General features: G+C 53.1%; 4 protein-coding genes across 8 annotated transcripts; 2 read left to right on the plus strand and 2 right to left on the minus strand.

The window, feature by feature from the left end:
- Positions 1-2: 2 nt before the first annotated feature.
- Efemp2 (EGF-like fibulin extracellular matrix protein 2) lies at positions 3-6,643 on the minus strand. 3 transcript variants are annotated; one of them, XM_076844772.2, is made up of 11 exons: positions 6,500-6,643; positions 6,079-6,196; positions 5,803-5,851; positions 4,962-5,168; positions 4,291-4,413; positions 3,897-4,013; positions 3,635-3,754; positions 2,293-2,412; positions 2,078-2,204; positions 1,656-1,851; positions 3-877 (listed from the first exon to the last, which is right to left on the minus strand). In XM_076844772.2, the coding sequence occupies exons 2-11, from the start codon at positions 6,187-6,189 to the stop codon at positions 716-718; spliced, it is 1,332 nt and encodes a 443-aa protein (XP_076700887.1). In that variant the 5' UTR covers positions 6,190-6,196; positions 6,500-6,643; the 3' UTR covers positions 3-715. The 3 variants fall into 3 exon arrangements, with proteins under 3 accessions (XP_076700887.1, XP_076700886.1, XP_076700888.1); XM_076844771.2 differs by lacking the exon at positions 6,500-6,643 and having other exon boundaries at positions 6,079-6,349; XM_076844773.2 differs by lacking the exons at positions 4,291-4,413; positions 6,500-6,643 and having other exon boundaries at positions 6,079-6,349.
- A 2,914-nt stretch (positions 6,644-9,557) lies between these two features.
- On the plus strand, positions 9,558-13,079 carry Ctsw (cathepsin W). The gene is made up of 10 exons (XM_076844774.2): positions 9,558-9,644; positions 10,099-10,183; positions 10,954-11,067; positions 11,469-11,620; positions 11,852-11,948; positions 12,028-12,108; positions 12,192-12,317; positions 12,493-12,557; positions 12,632-12,835; positions 12,919-13,079. Exons 1-10 carry the CDS (start codon positions 9,558-9,560, stop codon positions 13,027-13,029), a joined length of 1,122 nt encoding a protein of 373 aa, XP_076700889.2. The 3' UTR covers positions 13,030-13,079.
- A 247-nt stretch (positions 13,080-13,326) lies between these two features.
- Fibp (FGF1 intracellular binding protein) lies at positions 13,327-17,575 on the minus strand. 2 transcript variants are annotated; one of them, XM_076844775.2, is made up of 10 exons: positions 17,417-17,575; positions 17,016-17,214; positions 16,693-16,819; positions 15,685-15,785; positions 15,013-15,146; positions 14,568-14,676; positions 14,428-14,491; positions 14,077-14,163; positions 13,893-13,990; positions 13,327-13,448 (listed from the first exon to the last, which is right to left on the minus strand). In XM_076844775.2, exons 1-10 carry the CDS (start codon positions 17,499-17,501, stop codon positions 13,379-13,381), a joined length of 1,074 nt encoding a protein of 357 aa, XP_076700890.2. In that variant the 5' UTR covers positions 17,502-17,575; the 3' UTR covers positions 13,327-13,378. The 2 variants fall into 2 exon arrangements, with proteins under 2 accessions (XP_076700890.2, XP_076700891.2); XM_076844776.2 differs by having other exon boundaries at positions 17,434-17,522.
- A 2,578-nt stretch (positions 17,576-20,153) lies between these two features.
- On the plus strand, positions 20,154-21,073 carry Ccdc85b (coiled-coil domain containing 85B). Of its 2 annotated transcripts, XM_077108725.1 has the most exons (2): positions 20,154-20,307; positions 20,463-20,747. In XM_077108725.1, exons 1-2 carry the CDS (start codon positions 20,250-20,252, stop codon positions 20,660-20,662), a joined length of 258 nt encoding a protein of 85 aa, XP_076964840.1. In that variant the 5' UTR covers positions 20,154-20,249; the 3' UTR covers positions 20,663-20,747. The 2 variants fall into 2 exon arrangements, with proteins under 2 accessions (XP_076964840.1, XP_076700892.1); XM_076844777.1 differs by having other exon boundaries at positions 20,154-21,073.
- Positions 21,074-21,865: the final 792 nt, after the last annotated feature.

Raw genomic sequence — 21,865 nt, forward strand, 5'->3', positions numbered from 1 at the left:
GGGCCTCCCAAGTGCTAAGCAAGCACTTTACCACTAAACTACACCACCAGCCTGTCTAGTGTATTTTAAAGCAAGCTTCTCAGGACCTGGAGTTCCCTGGTTAGGGAGATGGAGTCAGTGGGGCATTGCAATTTTGAATCTGTATAATCAGATGGTCCCTGACCATACAAAATTTCCTTTGGTAAGAAGTTCTGCAAGTTGGAAAAGATGAAAAACTACCCACTGGTTGCCTAATTTTATAGATTAGAAAACATGCCCAGGAAGCTACCTAGGACTTGTTCCATACCTAGTTTGAGGCACAGCTAGGACTGGAACCCTGGGCATTCTGTTACTGTCTGGACCAGGGTTTCTCAGCCAGATCTAAAACTCAGCTGGGGCCCAGGATCTGCATGCCTTATTACCTTCTTCTCCCTCAGGGTGACTAAAGCCTGTGACAGAGTTCCCAGCTCCCATCAGTGGAGCCCCTCAGCCTGAACACAGAGCCCCCATCCCCCTTTAGGTAGGCTTGGCCTGCCTCCCATAAGCCCAGCCCCTCCTCCAGGCTGAGGTTACCCACCACCTCAGCCACCAGGACTCCTTCTTTCTCCCTTTATTGCCTTTCTCTTTCTGCCCTTCACAACATCTCCCTTTTAGCAGAACAGTCATTCCTGAGCCCCAAGCTCCTTGGCTGCAGGGAGGGTAGCTCCTCCTTCTCCCTTGCTGCAGGTCCCTCCCCTCAGAAGGTGTAGGCCCCCACGAAGATGGTGAGTCTCAGTACAGAGCTGGCCCGGTAGCTCATGAGGGAGTTCATGGTGACCATCTCCAGGTCCAGCACGTACTCCCGGGGGCCCGTCACTGGCCGGGCGAGGACCAGCATGGCGCTGACGTTGTTGATTTGCTGCAGGGCACAGTGGGTGGCAGGAAATGTAGACTGTGTCAGCCCATGTGCCAGGACCCTACCCCAGCATCACCTCCCTCCCTCTGGCTGAGAGGTGGGGAGACAGTCCTGGCCATCAGGCTATAACCCAGGTTCTCATCTGGCTCTGACAACCTGACTGTCTCCTCTCTCCTTTACCCTGCCCTCAGATTCTCCTCTCCCTGCCCTTTTAGGTAAAATTACCTAACAAGGGTTCACACTCATGATTCAAGACCAGGTGTGACTTGAAACTGATGGGGACCTTTGGTGATCCAGAGCAGGCAGATTCCCCTTCAAAGCAATCAGTTTCAAAAAGAAAAGCTCTAACACCAAACACCTCATCATGCCGAATAAAGCACGAGGACCGTGGGTCTGAGACCCTCTCACTGTTCACAGTGAGCCACACACAGACCCCCACCCCTACAGCTTATTAACAGAGATGGATTTTTGGACCCCTTCACAAAACTCTGCCACTATCCTATTTTCATGGGTAAAGAAATTGTGGCCAAATAGGAAAACCAGTCCCAAGGACTCAAACCCCAGTGCCCGAGGGCCTGTTAGAATTGCCTTTAACATCTATAATTTATACCTTAGGAATGTAGAATGCCCCCTGGCTTCCCAAGAAGTCCTACCTCCCAACGGGGAGCTTTGAGAGGAGAGTCTGGGCATAAGTACAATCTAGTTTCTATTGAGGGCTTCCTGGAATTCCATTTTGGAGTATGCATGTCAGTTGAAGGGTGGGAGCAGAGGAGAGCCTTACCCTAATGTAGAAGTCCCCCTGTGAGTTTCCAGCACGAATCTGAAAGGCATTGTAGGCGCCAGGGTAGACAGAGGTCGCCTGAATCTGGAACACATCTGCCGGCACGCTCCGCTCTGAGGTGATGCTCATGTAGCGGTGCACGATGGATGAAGGCTGCTCCCGACACAGGGGGTTGGAGGCAGGACAGAGGCAGCGGCTGGAGACCCCCCAGGTGGGGGAATATGAATGAGCTCCTGGCCCATCCCCCAATATTGCCCAACCTGGAAAGGAGGGACTCCCAAGAGGCTCTGCCTACTTCTGATATAAGACTACAACTCCCACCAGTCCTCAGGGGCACTCACCAGTCCAATAAGATGCCAGTCTGCTCCACAGCCCTTTGGGAGTTGTAGTTTTTGTGAAGGCAGTGCATTGAGCTTACTTACTTGTCTGACACCTGGACATAGGGCTCCAAACAGCGGTTGGTGTCCACACAACGGTAGCCCCCATGGAAGTTGACACAGGTTTGGGCCTCAGAGCACTGATGTGCTCCAGACTCACACTCATCAATGTCTGTGTCAAGAGAGAGGGGCTAAGAATCAGGGGCTTTAGGCCACAGGCCTGACATTACTCTGCCCACCCCCCTCCGGGGAACTTGTACCTTGGCAGAGGCGTGTGGCCAGCAGCTGGTAGCCCTGTGGGCAGTGGCACGAGAAGCGGCCTGGCTCATTCACACAGCGGTACTGGCACAGGTAACTGGAGTAGCTACACTCGTCAATATCTGAGGGAAGGCAGGGATAAGGACTCGGGCCATCCTCATAACTGAGTCTCACAAAGGTGTACTGAGAGAGCCCATTCCCAAGTTAGGCTGAGTGTGGGAAGAGAGGGCAAGAAAAGCTCTGCGGATCTCAAGAGGAAGATAGAGGGTTCAAAGAAAAGTCTGGGTATAGCTCTGTGGTAAGAATTTAGCATGTGTGAGATCCTGGGTTCAATCCCCTGCACCACCAAAAAGAGGAAAAAAAGAAAGGTCTTCCTGCCTTCTGGCTCACAGCTGTCTCTTCACCCTAGGACTGTAAATACAATAAGTGGGGTGGACCCTGGGAATCTGGAGGCTTGGGTATGAATCCTACTGATTTGGGGAGAACTTCAGTTTCCTTGTCAATAAAATGAGCAGTTAAACAAGTCCTGAAAGTGCAGCCTGCTCTAGTTTTCAGTAATCTATCTGATAATTCCTGCAGTCCACAATCAGGCCAAGCACCCAGTAACCTCTGCACACTGTGAACTACACAGGCAGGGCACCATTTTTCTGGCTTTGTTCCCCTCATGCTGCCATGCACCAACAAGGCTGTATTCCACAGTGAAGCATAATATAAACAGAGACCATGCCAGGTGAGAAATCCAGGATAGAACCCTGGCACTATCTCACCCTTGCTGTGTGAACTTCGGCAAGTTACTTAACTTCTTAGTGGGAAAATGAAAGTCACTGTTTACCCAGTACTTATGCTTATTTTCTGCAATCCTCCCACAAACCTAGAGAGAGAGATTAATGTCCTCATTTTGGAGAAAGGAAAAAATCGTACCCACCTCCTATGATTGAAAACAGGATGAAACGAGGCCAAGTACATGAGGAAAGTGCCCAGAACAGCCTAGTTCTCAGTAAATGGTTCACTTTTTAAGATTTGATGAAGCCTGTTATTGTCTGACTTCACCCTCCATACAACCCATTGTACAGAAAAAACAGGCTTGGAGAGAAGAGTGACTTGCCCTAGTGCAGATTCAAACCCAAGTGAGCATGACTCCCAGGAAGAGTAGCACCCAAATCCTTCTCTGTTTCCCCAGTGAACTTCAGTAGGGACCCAATTGCCTTCCCCACCAGCCTAGCCCAGAGTACATAGGAAATATGTGGCTACAGAGGATAGGACATTAAAGAAAGGACAGTGTGGCCAGATGCTACAAGGCCTGGGGAACCAATGTAGGAGCTGGGACAGGGGTGGGATTCTCACCACTGCAAGAGAAGCCATCTCGGTGCAGCTCATAGCCCTGGTGGCAGCGACACAGGAAAGTCCCATAGGAATTGAAGCAGCGCTGCTCACACGGGGCCCCCATGTCACACTCGTTCACATCTAGAGGTTCCAGGAAGGAAAAAACGGGAAGGGTGAAAGCCAAAGAATGGTCCAAAGCCCCCACTCCACTTAGGCTGGTCAGGAAGGAAGCTCCCTGACCTCACACCTCCCTGCCCAGAAGCCTGGCCTGGCCCAGCCTCACCCACACAGGAGCGGTTGTTGGGCCCCAGCTGGAAGCCCGGCTCGCACTGGCAGCGAAAGGAGCCAGGTAGGTTCACGCAGCGGTGCTGACAGTAGCGGTAGCGGCACTCGTCTATGTCTGAGAAGGAGGGCAGAGCACAGAAGTCAGGTGGGGCCCAAGCAGGCTGGGACTTAAAGGCTCAGCACCCATAGTCCTGTTTGTGTCTAGGGGGATTGTCAGCCAGGAAACACCCACATACAATCTTCCGTGTCTGAAAACAGGAGGGCACAGGTGACAGGGGCCTAGGGGTGGGCTGGAATAAAGGTCAGGTGCTAGGACAAGAGACAGGTGAGAGTCAAGTGCTAGGAAGAGAGCCAAGCCAGAGACACAGAGAAAGGTTGCTCCCTGAACTCACCCACACACTCAGGCCCGATCTTGCGGTAGCCATCAGGGCAGGTACACTGGTAGGAGCCAGGAAGGTTATGGCAATCCTGGCTGGGCCGACAGTCATGCAAAGCTTGGGCACACTCATCCACATCTGCAGGAGATCCCACATGCCATCAAACATGAGTGAGACACCTCAACTTGGGAGGGTGACACAAGCCACATGCCACTCACATGGACACACGGGTGATGAGTGATCCCAAAAAGAGGAACAGATGAATTAGACTGTCCAAGCAGCACAAGTAAGAGTTCATGTGGGGGCACCCCTAACCTATGACACCCATCAGGGAAGCTCAGGAAACAAGACCTCGTCCATACTCTACCCTCTTTGGGGCAACACTGACTCCAGGATCCTCCCTCCCGCAAGGCCTATGGCTCCCAGGGGTGGGGTCCAGACCAGAAAGAGGGCAGGGACAGAGACTGGGAGGCAGAGTTTTTGCATGTCTCTGCAGGAAACAAGGCAGGATCCCAGGGGCTGACGAGACAGTGGGACACGCACAGGGCCTGCCATGGTGAGGATGTGGATGAGGATATGGATGGCTCCCTGAGGAGTCTTTGAGCAAGGGAGGAAAATGAGGTCTGAGTTTTGAAGTAGCTTGCTGAGAAGAAAGGAAGCCTGAATGCAGAGTGGCCCCCACTCACCCACACAGCTCTCCTGATCGTCGGGCTCATAGCCTGGTGGGCAGGAGTTGGGGTGTTGAGCAGGGGGCACTGGTGGAGGGGGTCCCTCGCCATGTAGGTCATTAATAACAGCAGCTGATCGGGGCAGGCACAAGTAGCCCCCGTAGTGATTGATGCATTTCATTTCTCCCTTGCAGGCCTCAGGGATGGTAAGGCACTCATTGACATCTGCAGAGAGGGACCTGTTAGACACAGCCAGTCTCCTGGGCTGGCCCTGGAGGGAGTGGGAGGCAAGAAGCCTAGCATAGTCACCTTTGCACTGTGATTGGGTAAGGCCTTCTCTCTACTCAACAAGCCAAGCTGCCTGCTCAGGACCCCTCCCCAGATTCTGCCAGGGCTGGAGGTAGGGCAGCTGTTTCCACTATTGCCCACATTCTCCCACCCAAGTGACTCTCATCCTTTCTCAAAGCTCTAGCTTTTGCTTGGACCAAGAGAGATTTGCAGGCCTCTGACCCACCCCTATGGACACTGTCTTCCCAGATTTCAATGGGACAAAGAGCTGGCACGAGAGTGGTTCAGAGAGGATGTACACAACCTGGCCCCTTCGGGCAGGGCCTTATTGCTGGTTGGTCTATTAGCGGGAGGGGGTAGAGGCAAAATTTCCTGAGTTTTTTTGGAGAGGAAAGGGCTAGCCTTAGGTGAGCTGGCTCCCAGGGAATCAGAGTCAGCCTGGGTCCAACAGGACTGGGCTGAGAACAGGACCCTGAGGTCCTATTGCAGCTTTTGGAGATGGTGGTGTCCTTGGGAAGCAGAAATTCCCTTCCTGGTTCCTAAGGGTGGTTTGTCCCCCAGGCACACTCACCCCGGCAGTGCTGACTGTCTGGGTCCCACTCATAGCCATCTGTGCATTCCTGGAAGGAACCAGAGATAGCCATTGATCACCCTAGATTTCTTCCAATCGGCCAGGCCAAGACAAGGGCCTGAGCTCCACCACCCTCCGGCCTGCTCCAAACAATGGTGTCCAGGTCTTCCACCAACCAGGGGAAAGGAGAATCTTCCCCAGCAGCAGCCACCCCAGGATCTTGGTCTCTCTATCCCTGCCCATCCCATCCCAGGCCAGTGGCCCCACTGTCCCCACCGTGTAGCTGTCCGGCTCCTCGGAATCCTGGGGAGACGCTGCCCCCAAGAGCAACAGCAGCAGCGCCCAGAGCAGTAGTGAACCGGGGAGGCAGGAGGCGAAGGGGAGCATCCTGGGGCTGGGAGGTGGTGGGCAGGGGTCAGGGGCCTCGGCCATGGCACCCCCCATATTCTGTCTTGGGACTCGGAACCCCGGTCCCAGCCTTCTCCAGCTCAGGACCGTGTTTAGGGCCCTGAAAGCCTTCCGGAGCTGGGGGTTGACTCCTCTCGCAGGCCAGGGTCCCAGGCCCACCGCCCGGGGCCGCCCCGCCCCCGCCGAGTGCCTAGCGATGTGGGCCGAGGAGCGCAGGCCTCTTGGCTCTGCGCTGCGCCGACTCCACGGACACTCAGGCCTGCGCCCTCCTTCCACGACTGCCACTTACTTGGGCCCGCAGCGACCAGCTACTAAGCTGACTCCAGCAATGCCTGCGGGCAGACGGACGGGCGGACGGCGCAGCTCCTTGGACGCGCGGCCCCAGGAAGCGCCCCCCGCCCGCCCGCCGCGGCGCGGCCCACCCCGGCGCCTCCGCCCGCCCTTCGGCGGATTCCTGAGCCGGCGCCAGGGGGAGGGACCCCGACCCCCGCTTCTCCGCCCCCGGCCGGCCACAGGCCCCCACCCGATCCCCCACGGCGTCAGCCGGAGCCGACTCCGGGCGCCCGGCCATGGTCCCCCAGTGCTAGGTCCTGGGGCCATTGGCCTTGATGCCAGGCCCCCATCAAAAATGTTATTCTGCGCACCTAGACTCTTCCCAATCTGTGCCTCCAGAATCCCATCCTATGCACCCACTCCTTAGTCCCGCGAAGCACGCAGGCTGATTCTGTGCCTCCCAGGGTAACTGGGCACCTAGACCCCCACTTGATACTGGTCTGCCACATCCTCACTCTAACTCGCTCCAGAATTTTATTCTGTGACCCCAGACACTAAGCAGTCCCAAAACTTCATCCAGGCATGAGGCGCTCCCAGGCACAAAACTGTCCATGTCTTCATCTGCCCTCCACCCAAGGCCCGCCTTCAGCCAGGTGGTCTCTTCACTCCTCACGGCCTTCCCCGCGCCCTGCGTCCGCAAAACTACAACAGTTTGGGGGCTGGGGCGGAAGTTCCCTTTTGGACCAAAATGAATGGAACCCCCTGAGAAGACGGGCAAGCCTGAACTCGGGAGCGCAACGTGACGGGGGACAGTACCAGCCGCTTCCCGACCCTCCTCCCGCCCAGGCCCGCCGCAAAGAGCATGCCTTGGGGGCGGAGTCTGGGCGGATCTGGCTCCCAGGAAGGGGCGGGGCCTCGCGTTGCCCACGTCTCAAGGCGGGACCAGACGGGAAAGGGCCGCGTGTCCAGAGATCCCCCTGGGGCCAGGCTGCGAGCGGGAATAGTCGCTCCTCCCTGCCCTTTCCCATTCCTGTATATCCTCACAATCGCATCCAATGTGGCTACCAGGAGGGGATGTACCGAGAAGGGAAAGAGCAGGTGAGTCCTGTGGTAAGCCCTGTGAGCTTCAGGCCGAAAGGCTGAGGGTTAATTCCCTGCTCCTGCCACCGTTCTTCCCAGCCTCTGGGATGAGCATTTAAAAATCACATTCATAGTGCAGCCTGTAATCCCAGTGATTCGAAGGCTGAGGCAGGAAGATGGCAAGTTCGAGACCAGCCTCGGCAACTTTGAGAGACCCTCTCTCCAAATTAAAAATAAAAAGGCTGAGGATGTGGCTCAGTGGTAGAACGCCCCTGGTTCCAATCCCCAGTACCACCAAAAAAACAAAAGAAAAGCAACCCTAAACCATAGCGTATTAAAATAAAAAAGACAGCCAATAACAAAGTGTTGACAACGGTATGGAGAATGGGAGGTGTATGTATGCCCAGGAGAACTGAAGACATGTATACACACACACACACACAAAAAAATCTAAACAACTCTTCACTGTATATGAAAGCCAAAGTGTAGAAACAACCCAATGTCCATCAACTGATGAGTAAACAAAATGTGGTACCTCCGCACAAGTGGAATATTATTCAGTCATAAAAAGAAATAACATACTCGGGTTGTGGCTCAAAAGTAGAGCACTTGCCTCGCAGGTGTGAGGTACTGGGTTCGATCCTCAGAACCACATAAAAATAAATAAACAAAATAAAGATTTTGTGCCCATCTACATATAAAAAAAATCTTTAAAAAGGAAATACTGAAACACATTATAGTATGATTAATCTTTAAAATAATACACCCAGTGAAGGAGCCAGACACACAAAAAACCACATATTCCATTTATATAAAATATTCAAAATAGGAAAAGAGAAACTAATGGTTTTCCTTTCCAGGTAAGGGGGGAACATGGAATGACTGCTAGTGGATATGGAATTTTTAAAACTGTTTTAAAAATGTTTTTGTATGGGGTTGGGGATGTAGCTCAGTGGTAGAGTGGTTGCCTGACATGCATGGGGCACTGGGCTCAATCCTCAGGAACACATAAAGATGAACAGGTAAAATAAAGGCATTTCTGTCCACCTACAATTACAAAAAAAAATTTTTTTTAAAGATGTTTTGTAGTTGTAGATGGAGAGCATGCCTTTATTTTGTTTATTTTTATGTGGTGCTAAGGATTGAACCCAGTGCCTCACCCATGCTAGGCAAATGCTCTGCCACTGAGCTATAACCCTAGCCCCTAGAATTTCTTCTGGAATGATGAAACTGTTCTGAAATTAGTAGTGATGGTTGCATAACTATGCTAATATATTAAGCAACTCAGCAAGACTCTGTTTCTAATATAAATATGGGCTGGAGATATGTTCAATGGTTAAGCACTCCAGGTTCAATCCCCAGTACCAAACAAACAACAACAAAAAAAAAAACATTGAGCCTACTCTATGTAGGCCTGTCCTGAACATTGAAGACAGGTAAATTGGACATTTCTGGTATGATTGGGAGTCAGATGCCAAGTGGGCACAGGAACAGCAGGGGCTCATGGGGCTGAAGAAGGTTATACCACAGGACAGGGGAGCAGGGAAGGCTTCTTGAAGGAGGTGGCCCTTGTATTGACTAACTGCATAGGAGAAGCAAGAATGATTCCCCAGGGGGTACTGACCATCCTCTATCCTCACCTGGTTGCCATGTGTCTGAGGCCTATAATCCCCTGGGTCTCCCATCATGGCAGTGGTGCCTTTATTGTCACTGCCCACTCAGTATCTATCCTTGTCTCTTTCTAATCCATCTCTGTATCCCCAGATTTTCCCAGAACAGTGGCCTAGAGCACTGTTAAATAAAGAAAAAGGATTGGGGTGGGGAACAGCCAGGCAGATGGAGGGACAAAACCATGAATGCCTGAGGCAGCTGTGTGCTCTAGGGGTCTACCCCTACCTCAAGCCCAGCTTCCTTTAGTGGTTTCTTCAGCTCCACCCCCTCCAGCTTGGTCTGGACAGCTTCCTGCCCATGCACACATTTGGGGCTGCACCACCATGGCTTTGACTACCTGCCTCTTCGCCATCTTGGCCCTGTTACTGGCAAGCCTAACCCAAAACATCACAGGCTCCCATGGAGCCCAGGTAAGTGCTCCCAACTTGCTCCCTTACCCTCCCCACTACCAGTACCAGGTCCAGGATCATCCCTTCAGAAACAACTGACTTGTCGCCAGGCAAGATGGCACAAACCTATAATCTCAGCAACTTAATGAGACCCTCAACAATTTAAAGAGACCCTGTCTCAAAATAAATAAATAAATAAGGACCAGGGATGTGGCTCAGTGGTAAAGCTCACCTGATTTAATCAAAAGAACGGGAAGGAAAGAAGGAAGGAAGGGTGGACTTGGCTTGCCATGCCTATTTCTCGGAGGGAGTAACAGAGACTGGAAAGGAGGTTGCTGTGTCCAGGCTCACAAAGGAAGACCAAGAAGGATAATTCACTGACACCTTAGCCCAGTCCTAGGAGATAGAGCTAAGGTGGGGTCCCAGCAATGACTTTTCCACCTGTGCTTTCTCTTCCATCTCGATTCCTTGCCAGAATCTAGGTCCCTGGCCACTGGAGCTGAAAGAGGTCTTCAAGTTGTTCCAAATCCAGTTCAATCGGAGTTACTTGAACCCAGCAGGTATCTTGGGTCATATAAATCTCCAGTCTAGCCCCCACTCCAAATAGATGAAGAACTTGAGGCTCATGGTGGGAGATAAGCTTGGCCCAGGCTACTCACTTCAGCAGGGCTGGGGATATACTGCTTGGTTCTCCAAATGCACATGTAGGTACAGGAAGGAGCATCCTTTGCCATGTTACTGAAGGGAAGATGGCAGCTGTTGGGCATCTCTCCTAGCCCTGCAGTTGATTTCTCTGCCATTCCAGGCAGTGGAAAAGGAACTACCATCTAGTCATGAGTTCATTGAACAAGCACCCAAACATACCCATTTTGTCCCCAAGGTAGGGACTCCCTCTCTCCCCATGAGCTGCCAACCCAGCTCCTGCCCCCTCTGTCCTGGATCTCCTCTTCCATAGGGGGCTGATCTGGACCCCATTCTTCCACCCTACCCTGTTCCAGCTCCTGATCTGTGGTCAGAGGTGTGAAGAGGAGGTGGCGGATGTGGCCTGGCAGGAAGCCGGTCTCCAGCCACTCACTTTCCCTTCTGAGTCACTCTGCCCTTCACTCAGCCTCCCCAGGGTGGGAAGATGCTCCTCTTGCTGCCTCTGGGAAAGTCCTAACTCTAGGTGGGTTGGGTAACCACTTCTTCGCCCATTGTCTACCGTAGAGTCTGTAGGGGCTACAGGAAAGGAGCCAGTGCCCACCTGGGTAGGAACATGCCCGGCCAGTGCCCACTTCCTGCCTCTGAGGGGGCTTGGGAGTCAGCCTGAGATAACTCTTTTTTGGTGTAGAGTATGCTCGCCGCCTGGACATCTTTGCCCAGAACCTGGCCAAGGCTCAGCAACTACAGGAGGAGGACTTGGGCACAGCTGAGTTTGGGGTGACTCCATTCAGTGACCTCACAGGTACCTGGACCCTCCTGGGCCACATGTGGCGGGTGGGAAAGCTGGATCTCCTATAGGATATACTGGTAGAGCAGACGGACAGAACAGACTTTCTACTTTGAGGACCAGAGGGTGCCTGTCCCAAATCTCAGACTTCAAGGGCAGGAACTCAGCCAACCTGTCCCAGCCCAGCTCAAGGGCTAGAGGCAGCAGGTGAAGCAGAAGGTACCAGCAAAGAGCTTGGTGTGAAGAGGAGGTGGCGGATGTGACCTGGCAGGAAGGTGGAGGATGTGGCCAGTACCCTTACCTTGCCACCTCTGAGGGACCCAAATGGCCAAGGATGTGGATGGCTAGGGTGGAAGGGGCAGAATAGGGAGAAAATGGGGTCAAAACTGACCTCTGTGGCCCTGTCTGTCCCCCAGAGGAGGAGTTTGGAAAGATTTATGGACACTGGAAAGCAGATGGGAGCCCTAGCATGGGAAGAAAGGCAGGGCCTGAAGAGGCAGGGAAGCCTCTGCCCTCCACCTGTGACTGGCGGAACGCAGATGGCATCATCTCATCTATCAAGAACCAGGTATCTGGGGCCGGGGTTGTGGCTCAGTGGCAGAGCACTCGCCCAGCACCACATAAAAATAAATAAATAAATAAAGTAAAGGTATTGTGTCCAACTACAACTAAAAAATAATTTAAAAAAAGAATCAGGTATCTGCCCTCACCTGGATAGGTTTATCTGTATGCAGCCCAAGGGTGGGAGAAGGGGGGATAGGCCTGAACACCCACGGTGCTCTACCCTCTAACTTCCCAGGGGAACTGCAATTGCTGCTGGGCCATGGCTGCTGCAGGCAACATCGAGGCCCTATGGGGCATCACATACCAACAGTCCGTGGAAGTTTCTGTGCAGGGTATGGCTGGGAGAGGGGTCTATGATAGGGAAAAGAGGGATAGGGGCCTGGTCACCCACACTGTCCCTTTCTGCCCCAGAACTGCTTGACTGTGGCCGCTGTGGGGACGGCTGCAAGGGTGGCTTCGTCTGGGATGCATACATAACTGTCCTCAACAACAGTGAGTATCCCCATCGCTAGCCAAGCACAGGGCTGGGGGAGATTCAGAAGCGGAGGCTCCTTCCTTATCTTGCTTGTCTTCAGGTGGATTGGCCAGTGAAAAGGACTACCCATTCCAGGGGCACACCCAGGCCCACATGTGCCTGGCCAAGAAGTTTAAGAAGGTGGCCTGGATCCAGGATTTCATCATGCTGCAGGAAAACGAGCAGAGTGCGGCCAGGGTGGACACGGGCAGGGGATGGAGGGGCTGAGGGACAGAAACTAGGATGGAGGCACCCAGACTGGCCACAGACAGAGGTGGGGGGTAGGGGGAGAATGGGACACCCCTATGCCAAGAGCAGCAACCCCAGGGCAGGCAGGACCTGATTGCACCCTCCATCTCCAGCAATTGCCTGGTACCTGGCTACCCAAGGCCCCATCACAGTGACCATCAACATGAAGCCACTGCAGGTGGGTAGGGTAGGACATGGGAGGTGGGGCATATGGGATGGGTGGGCTCAAACTCAACACTTCTGCCCCTGTAGCACTACCAGAATGGTGTGTTCAAGGCCACACCCACCACCTGTGACCCCCGGGTTGTGAATCATTCTGTCCTGCTGGTGGGTTTTGGCAAGAGCAAGGTGGAAGAGGGGATACAATCGGCCTCTTCTGCATCTTGTTGCCGTCCTCGCCCCTCCACCCCTTACTGGATTCTGAAGAACTCCTGGGGGGACAACTGGGGTGAGGAGGTGAGTAGGATCCATTGCAAGAGGGGTCAAGGTAGAACAGGCCCTCTCCCACCTTCTGGCCTTGATTTCCCCTAACTTCCTAGGGCTACTTCCGACTGCACCGAGGAAGCAATACCTGTGGCATCACCAAATACCCAATCACAGCCCGTGTGGGAAAACCAGCTAAAAAGCAGCCAGTCTCCTGCCCTCCCTGAACATGTCAGCAGCCTGCTGGCCCCTCCTGCATGCCAGCTGCCTCTACACAGGCCCTGCCTGAGGTTTTTGCCTATCCTCCCAATCTTCTATACAACTTGAATAAACCAAGACAAAACTCTTGGCTCCTCGGTTTACTTAGCTGGGGCATGGAGATGGCAAGTGGGGGAGATAACAGACAGTATCCCTGACCTGCCCCAGTCCCAGAGGGGCTGGCATACACCAATGACACTCAGGTATACACAGGTATACACCGCACATGTCCCCAAATGCTCCTCTCCCTGGAGTGAAGATCAGTCTTCAAACTTATGGCAACTTTATTTTCAGTGTGCTCAGGATAGAAGAGAAGCCTCAGTCATGATAGAGGCGCAGGAGGCAGCCACGGAGGGTGCCCATGTACCGATCCCAGAGGGTTGGGTGCCTGTAACGAAAGCAGCAACAAATCCTCATATATATATATTTGGGGGGGGGGGGTTGGGGATTGAGCCCAGGCTTGTTCATTACTAAGTTACAACCTTGGCCCCTTTTTAAATTTTTTCTTTTGAGATAGAGTCTTGCTGAGTTGCCCAGGTTGGCCTTGAACTTGTGATCCTTCTGCCTCAGCTTCTCAAGTAGCTGGGATTAAGGTGTGCACCACCATACACAACAAGTCCTCATGAATTCTTGTGATTCTTCTAATTATCCTCAGTTTATGTGAGGAAACTGAGGCATGGAGAGGTTAAATAACTTGCTTAAGGTCATACAGATTCTAAGAGGAATCCCTAAGGCAGCAAGATAGGGAACCCTGAGTCTGCAGGAGGGTGAACCCTGGCAGGTGGCCAGCTGGATCAAGGCCAAGCTAGACACAAGGTCTGGGATCTCTCACCGGAAGCCATCCAGGGAGTGAACAGATGCTGAATACTGATTCAGGAAGAGCCGCACGTCATTTAGTGGCCAGTGGTCAGAGCGGCAGGGTTCCACAAACTGTGGGTTAAAGAGAACAGTATCACCAGTACCATCCATAGACAGGCTGGGTTAGGGATCCCAGGGTGGCAGGAAGGACATCTCACCTTCTCAACGAGGTCCACAAACAGGTCTCTGACATCCTTATTGTGGGTCAACTTGGCAGCCACATTCACCAGCCCCCGAGACAGGTTCTGTGGGGCAGGAACCCTGAGAGTTCTGCTTTCTGCCCAGAAGGAGCTGGGCCCAGAGACTATAGGGTGAGGGGGAGAGGCCCCTCCTCAAATCTATCCACCTCCCTCAATCAACCAGGTCCCCTCAGTTTATAAGCCTGTCCCTCCTCACAGGCGGGCAGAGGGAGCAACATCGCCACCTGCCAGTTAACCTCAGGCAAGAGCACAGTTGCTGGGAGGGGTAGGCTGAAGATGCCAGGGGAGAGGCTGGACAGGGCCACAGACCTTGAAGTTGGCTTCCATCTCAGAAAAGACGCCGAGCTTTCCCCGGAGGGCAGTGCATACCAGGCTACAGGGAGAAAGGGTTATGCCTAGAGCCATCTCAGCCCCCACTTCAGGCCCTGCCCATGGACTCCCAAGGTCACCTCTTGTGCAAGTCCAGAAGGTCCTTGTCAGCCACTAGCACCTTGAGTTCCTTCAAGTCCTGGAGAAACTCCTTATCTAAGTCCACATCCATATCGTCCACCTGGGAGTCTGTGTGAGGCCCATGAAGGGAGTTGGGGTAGGTAATAAACCCATCCCATAAGATCCTGAGCATTCCTCACCCACTACCTCATTGCAACCCATGGAACAGAAGAGAAAATGAGGTCTCATGGTGGAGTGACAGGTGCCATGTTGTAGAAGCAGTGGGCTCTTGCTCTGCAGATAAGGTGTGTGTGGGAAAGCAGACTACGAGCAGAAGTAGCCTGGGTGGAAACCTGAAGACAAAAGGATGCTGTAAACTGGGCCTACAGGAGAAACTGCAGGTGGGAACCAGGCCCTAGGAAGGTAGAGAGAGTATCCAGGCACCTGGGTCAGTGGGGGCCTCACCAACGGCTCCAAGAGTCCAGTTCTGGATCATGAGCTCAGCACAGAAAGCAAAGTCGCCGAAACTCAGATACTGTAGCTTTTTCTTCCCTGTCTCAAAGCGGTTGTTGGCAAAGAAGACGATGGCTGCATAGTCCCTGCAGGGAGGAGGAGGCAGGTCCTCTCAGTGCTTGAAATTCCTTTTCACTGTGCCTACAATAATGTCCTGAATATTAAGCTTACTAGATAAATGTTTAGTGTGTAGAATAAAAAAATTCCTTCTTAGCAACAAGCTCCCACCGGCAACCTCAGCTGGGCATCCAAATTCTAGCCTCTTTCTGTCCTAACTCACTGTATGAAATGTCTCATGTCACTTCTCTATGGGACTCTTCATCTGTGCACAGAGAAGCATTCAGCCCAGGTTTATTAAGGAATAATGTGGAAGACTACAAGGGTACCAGCTACCATTACTGAGCACTTCCTAAGTACCTTAATGTGCCACCTCATATCAGCCCAGATGCAAAATGGCAGGACAGAATTTGAATCCAGGTCAGTCTGATCCAACGTACAGACCAGAAGTGGGATAGCCATCCCCCTAGTAAAGCTAGGAGGTGGAAGAAGTTGACTTGAGCAACATGGGTCAGACTTAGGGCCCAGGGAAGGTGTGTGCAGAAGGGCAGATGGCTGGCCCCTCACCTGGCCAATCGGTCCGAAAGGAGGAAGTGTTGCTGGATGTTATCCACCAGGGAGCCCCGCATTTCCTCCACCACCTTGAAGACTCGCTTAAAGTTGTCAAACTAGAGGGCATTTAGGGGAGGAATGAGACTGGTTAGAATGTGCTCACCCAATGAACTGCTTAGTGAACATCCCTCTCTCTCCTAACCACCTATTCAGTTGGCAGATGCTGACTTAGCACTTGCCAGTTCTTCAACAAACTACTAGTTATTAGTAGCTATTATCAATTCAACAAATGTTTGCCAGCTTTTGTCATCTTGCCTTGAATAATTAATATTTACTCACTTTTTTTTTTTCTTTTTCGTGGTGCTGGGGATGGAACCCAGGGCTTTCTGCATGCTAGGCCAGTGCTCTACCAATGAGTGATGCCCCCCGCCACCCTTACTCACTCCTCTCTCTAAATGTAACCCCAATTTGCACCATCATGTTCTCTTGAGTCTTCAGGAACTTAAACAGGAACAGACTTTCCTAAGTCCTAGGAATTCAAAGCCATACTTGGGGAGCTCATGGAAGGCACAGAAGAAGGGCATCAAAGGCTCAAAAGCTTATTTCTCCCTGGCACTGACAAAAAGTCTTGTGTGGAAGACTTTAATTTCAGGGGGACAGATAAGGTCAAAAATAGCACCTTCCAGGTAAAAGCAACATGAACAAAAGAAATCCTGGAAATTGAGAAATGAAAGCCTCGAGAGGTCTGCAAGGAGCAGGAGAGGCTGAAGATTAAAGGCAAGAAGTGCAGTTTCTACCCAAGAGGTAATGAAAATTTATGAGCAGGAGAGAGCCAAGGTCAGATGTGTACCTATGAAAGGTCATCCTGGCCATAAGGAAGGGGATGACTTAGAAAGAACAAAAAGAGGGGGGGAAGAGACTAGGCATGAAGCTGCTGCCACAGTCAGAGGCTGGAGGTGGGACAGCAGCCTAGGGATGGAATAAAGGAGAGGACTGAAAATGGACTGTGGGTGCAGTGCCTACCTGTCTCCGACAGCTCTTGAGAGTGATGCCTGTTTTGGTGCTGATGTCGTCCAGGTCTTTCTTGGTGCCCTTGGACAGCTTCTTGCCCAAGACCTCTCGAACAAAGGCCTCATCAAAGGCATAGTATCTTGTGGAAGCAAGAAGACACCACTAATTCTTCATAAAGGAGGGGAAAAGGGGTCCCGGCAGGCCTGGGGCTGGCCTCATCTTTCAACTTTCTTAGTTCTTAAGTAAGTCCTGTCCCTCCCAGACCTCGGTTTCAGCCTGCAAAACAGGTATATGGTCAGACTGGTTGACGTCCCCACCATCCACCAGGTGAGCACCTCTCAATGAGCAACGCCTGCCGGGAGGGCGGAATCTGGAAGATGAGTTGGTGCAGTAGCTTGGGTGGTGCGTGCAGCAGGCGCTCAAGCATGTGGAAGGTGCGGTAATGGTCCATAGTGTCGCTCTGCAGCACCGCCGCCGTGGCCCCCGTCTGCTCCAAGATTCCCGAACGCACTCTCAGAGCCACAGCGTCGCTCACTGGGGAGTGGGTGCCATCATCAAGACCCAGCCCCCCTGACCCCTGAGTCCCTTCAGGAACGCCAGCACTAACCCTTCTACATGCCTCATTCCAAGCAAGGTGACCACTTCCCTAAAGGATGTCTGAGTCCTGGCCCCGCCCCCTGTTCCATTCAAAACAACTGCTCAGCCCCACTGGTTCCCCCAGAAGGACCCCCACAACCTGAGTAACCATCCAACCAGAGGCGATACACGTCCTCGTCGATAAGGGTCGTGTTCCCCACGAAGATGTCCAGTTCGCTGGTCATGGCGACGCCCGGGCCCGGGGCGCCCCGAGCAGGAGCTGGCACTGCCCGGGCCCGGCGCGCGGTTGCCGGACCACTTCCGGGAGCGCAGAGATTACGCTCCGAGCACCCGGAGCCAGTGAAGGACCACTTCCGGAACGGAGGGGGTGGGGCGGGGACAGCTAGGAAAGAGATGGAACCCTGTCTGTAGAGTAGCTGCTCCCTACACTGAGACGGATATATCCCAGATCTTTCGCTCTCCCTACTATGTTTATCCGAACTGTTTTCAGGAGGGCATCCTAAGTGCCTCCCGCTCATCTCTCCTGCCCCACAAATTCTCCCCTCACTTTCTTTCACCATCTCTGCCCTCCTGGGGCCTCTCAACTTTGATCTGCATCCTAAACATCACAGGGCTCTCTCTACCCTAAGTCTCTCCTCTGCAAAATGGGTGTGGGGTCCTACTTCCAAGAGCTCTTTCTGGGGATCTCTCTGATCATCCTGCAATTGAGCACCTTCCCTGCACAGGGCACCTGCTCCCACCATGTTTTTAACCACAATCCTCATTCTCACACCAGCTAATAACCTTATTGGACTCGTCAGAACTCTGCCTGGAGCCAGCATCCACAGGGTTGCCTATCTACTAAGTCTCTCCGTACTGTCTCCCATACGCCCCTCAAAAGCTCAACACATTCTAGACAGACGTTTTGCTCTTCCCAGATCTCTTCCCTGCTTCCCTATCTCAGTGACAGCCCCAATATCCACCCAATTCTCACACTAGAAATCTAGACTTTCGCCCAGATTCCTCTCTTTGCATTTGCCTCCTGAGTATCTTTAGTATCTGTTTCACCCCCTCCTCTCCCACCGACACAGTCCCAGCCCAGTCTGCCTAGCTCTCCTTGTTCACTGACACAATATTACTAATCTCCCTGCCTATCCCTGCCTCCCTTCTCTCCTCGCAGGGTCCATCCCACACAAAGTCGCTGAACAATCTTTTTTAAGTGCATAATTTAAAATTTACTCCCCTGTTTTAAATCCTTGTGGGTCTTTGGAAACTCTCCAGTCTAGTATTGAAATCTTTTAAGGATTTTAACTGAATGTGGTAGTGAATGCCTGTAATCCCAGGGATTCAAGATGAGGCAGGGGAATGCAAGTTGGAGGCCAGCCTGGGAAAGTTTAGACCTCCTCTCAAAAAGAAAAGAAAAAAAAAAAATTAAAAGAGGTTGGGGATGTAGTTCAGAGATAAAGTGCCCCTGGGTTCAACCCCAGTATTGCAAAAAGAAAAAAAGAAAACAAAATCTGGCTTCCACCTACTCTTCCACACCACTTTCTATACACCTCTGTCTTTGAAAAAACATCAGGCTACTCTCATTGTTCCTAAAGCAGCTAGGCTTTTTGGAGCATCAGTGCTTTCACTCCGCTATTCTCTCTCCCTCACATAGTTTTCTCTCTACTTGGCAAAGTCCTATTCACCTTTCAGGGTCAAATTGCATATCACCTTTTTGGAGAAATTTTTTGGGAATCCTCTAGACTATACTTGAGGACTCCTTTTTATTTATTTATTTTTTTAAGAGAGAGAGAGAGAGAGCTTTTTAATGTTTATTTGTTTTAGTTTTCGGCGGACGGACACAACATCTTCGTTTGTATGTGGTGCTGAGGATTGAACCGGGCCACACGCAGGCGAGCACGCTACCGCTTGAACCACATCCCCAGCCCACTCCTTTTTATTTTTATTTGTATTTTTCCTTCTTGGTACTGGGGATTTAACCCAGGGGTGCTTAACCACTGAGCCACATCCCAGCCCTTTTTTATATTTTTATTTTGAGACAGGGTCTTGCTAAATTGCTTAAGGCCTCAGCAAAGTTGCTGAGGCTGGCTTTGAATTCACAATTCTGCCTCAGCCTCCCTAAATGCTAGATTCCAGACGTGTGCCACCACAGCCAGCATTTCTTCTTCTTTTTGGTACTGGAAATGAACACAGGATCTTAGGCATGCTTGGTAAGCGCTCTATCACTGAGCTACACTCCCAGCCCTCCTCCAACATTTTGCTTCTTGTTAATCTCAGCATGTTTCCTTCACCAGATTTTGGACTCTTTGAGATCAAGATCAGGATCTTGGTCAAATTTATTTCTGCTTGAGCTTCACACACAATAAAGGTTTATTGAATAAACGAATCCCTTGGATGTCCAATTCCCTGGGAGGAAGGGTAGACTGATAAATGAAGCCAGGACATTTGAATTCAGGAGGAGCTAGGAGTAATGCTTAGAGAGCGAAGACTAGAATTCCACAGAAGATAGGAGAAAATGGAAAGCTATCCGTCTGGTTTCCGTCGCGGATTGGGCAGGAAGGAGTCAGAAGCGGTCGCCCAAATCTTCGTTCTCAGACGAAGCTGGGAGGCTTAGGCTCAGGATTGATGAGATCTAGAACTTGGAAGGACTGAGCCCCTCCAAATTGAGTTAAGACTGGCGCCAGGGGTCGCGATCCCTCAGGTCAGAATGGGCAGGAAGAGGCGCTCAGCGCCCAGGCCCCGCCCGTTTCCGGAGAGGCTTGCCGGATTGGTTGTCCTTTGGTACCGTCATGCAGCCCCGCCTCGGCGCGCGTCCCGCCGCGTGCCCACCCCTGGGTGGTTGCTGCAGCCTACGCTACCTCTAGCACTGCTGGCCGCCCGCGGAGCCGGAGCCCGACCCCGAGCCCGAGCCCGAGCGGCGCCGGTCCCAACGTCGGGCTCCTGGGCCGCGGCGGCGGGCGGGCGATGCTCCAGCGGCCTGACCAGCCATGGAGGCCGAGGCAGGCGGCCTGGAGGAGCTGACGGACGAGGAGATGGCGGCACTGGGCAAGGAGGAGCTGGTGCGGCGACTGCGGCGAGAGGAGGCGGCGCGCCTGGCGGCACTGGTGCAGCGCGGTCGCCTCATGCAGGAGGTGAATCGGCAACTGCAGGGTCACCTGGGCGAGATTCGCGAGCTCAAGCAGCTCAACAGGCGCCTGCAGGCCGAGAACAGGGAGCTGCGCGATCTCTGCTGCTTCCTGGACTCAGAGCGCCAGCGCGGGCGCCGCGCCGCACGCCAGTGGCAGCTCTTCGGGACCCAAGCATCCCGGGCGGTACGGGAGGACCTGGGAGGCTGTTGGCAGAAGCTAGCCGAGCTGGAGAGCCGTCAGGAGGAGCTGCTGCGGGAGAACCTGGCGCTTAAGGAGCTCTGCCTGGCGCTGGGCGAAGAGTGGGGTCCCCGGGGCGGCCCCGGAGGCGCTGGGGGCTCCGGCGCCGGGCCAACCCCAGAGCTAGCCCTGCCTCCTTGTGGTCCCCGCGACCTAGGCGACGGGAGTTCCAGTACCGGCAGCGTGGGCAGCCCCGATCAGTTGCCCCTCGTCTGCTCCCCGGATGACTGAGGGCGCTGCTTCTACGCCGACGCTCGCCAGAATTGCTTCCTGAGCGCCAGGACTGCTGTGGATCTCCGGACCTCGATGGTCGCTTCGGCAGTGTAATAGGGGCCGCTGGCATGGACTAAGAATCCCTGACATTGAGGAAGGCCCCCCGCTCTCGCTGGCGGGGTAGCAGGGGGACTGGAGGCTGGAGCGGAGGGACTTGCTGGGGGTTGGGTGGGGACTAATAAACTCGGACGGAAGCGGAGCCTAAAGCCTGGGCAGCATCTGTCTAGGACTCGCCGGGGTTGGGGTGGGGGAGGGAACGCTAAGACGGGGCATCATTCCCTTCCAGAGGGACTGCTTCAGAACTAAGGTGGCTGACTTCCCGCATTACTGGGAATCCACTGGGGTGGGATGCAGAAAGGTCGTACTCCACTGTCTCCCCCATGCCCCCCGCCCCGTTGGTTGCCGGGACAGGCCGTAATCAGCCCCCTGAAGTGGCTCCAGTTCCCTTCCCGGCTCCTTCCTGTCCAAGACAATGGGGCAGGAAGCAGGTGTTGGGGACCTAGAATCCACTGGCCGGCTCCTCGGAAAGTGGAGGGGCATAACAGCGCCCCCTGTGGCGCACGCAGGAGCACTGTGGGCCCCCAGGGGGAGAAATTATGATCTTAGCTTGCACCCCATGTCATTCTCACCTCTTGGTCCTGGAGATGAGGCAGAGCATACATAACCCTATTTATCAGATAAGATAGTTGAGGGCCAAGAATATGACCAAAGTCGCTGCAGTGAGTCAGGAGCTGAGATCAGAACCTAGAACTTCTTACCCCAAATTGTCTCTTTTAAAGCATCTGGATCCAACCAGGCATCCAGGCCAAAGCTTCAAGCCTTTTATTCCATTTTGGCAGGTTTGTATAAAAATACTCTCTTTAGGAAAATAAATAGCAGCTGCCCTCTCTGGGAGGCTTGGATTTCCTGGAGCTAAGGGCTTCTCAGAGCTGGGGGCTACAAGTCAGCTCATCACAGAAGCCTCT

The sequence above is a fragment of the Callospermophilus lateralis genome, chromosome 2, assembly GCF_048772815.1.
Source record: "Callospermophilus lateralis isolate mCalLat2 chromosome 2, mCalLat2.hap1, whole genome shotgun sequence".
NCBI lineage: Eukaryota > Metazoa > Chordata > Mammalia > Rodentia > Sciuridae > Callospermophilus > Callospermophilus lateralis.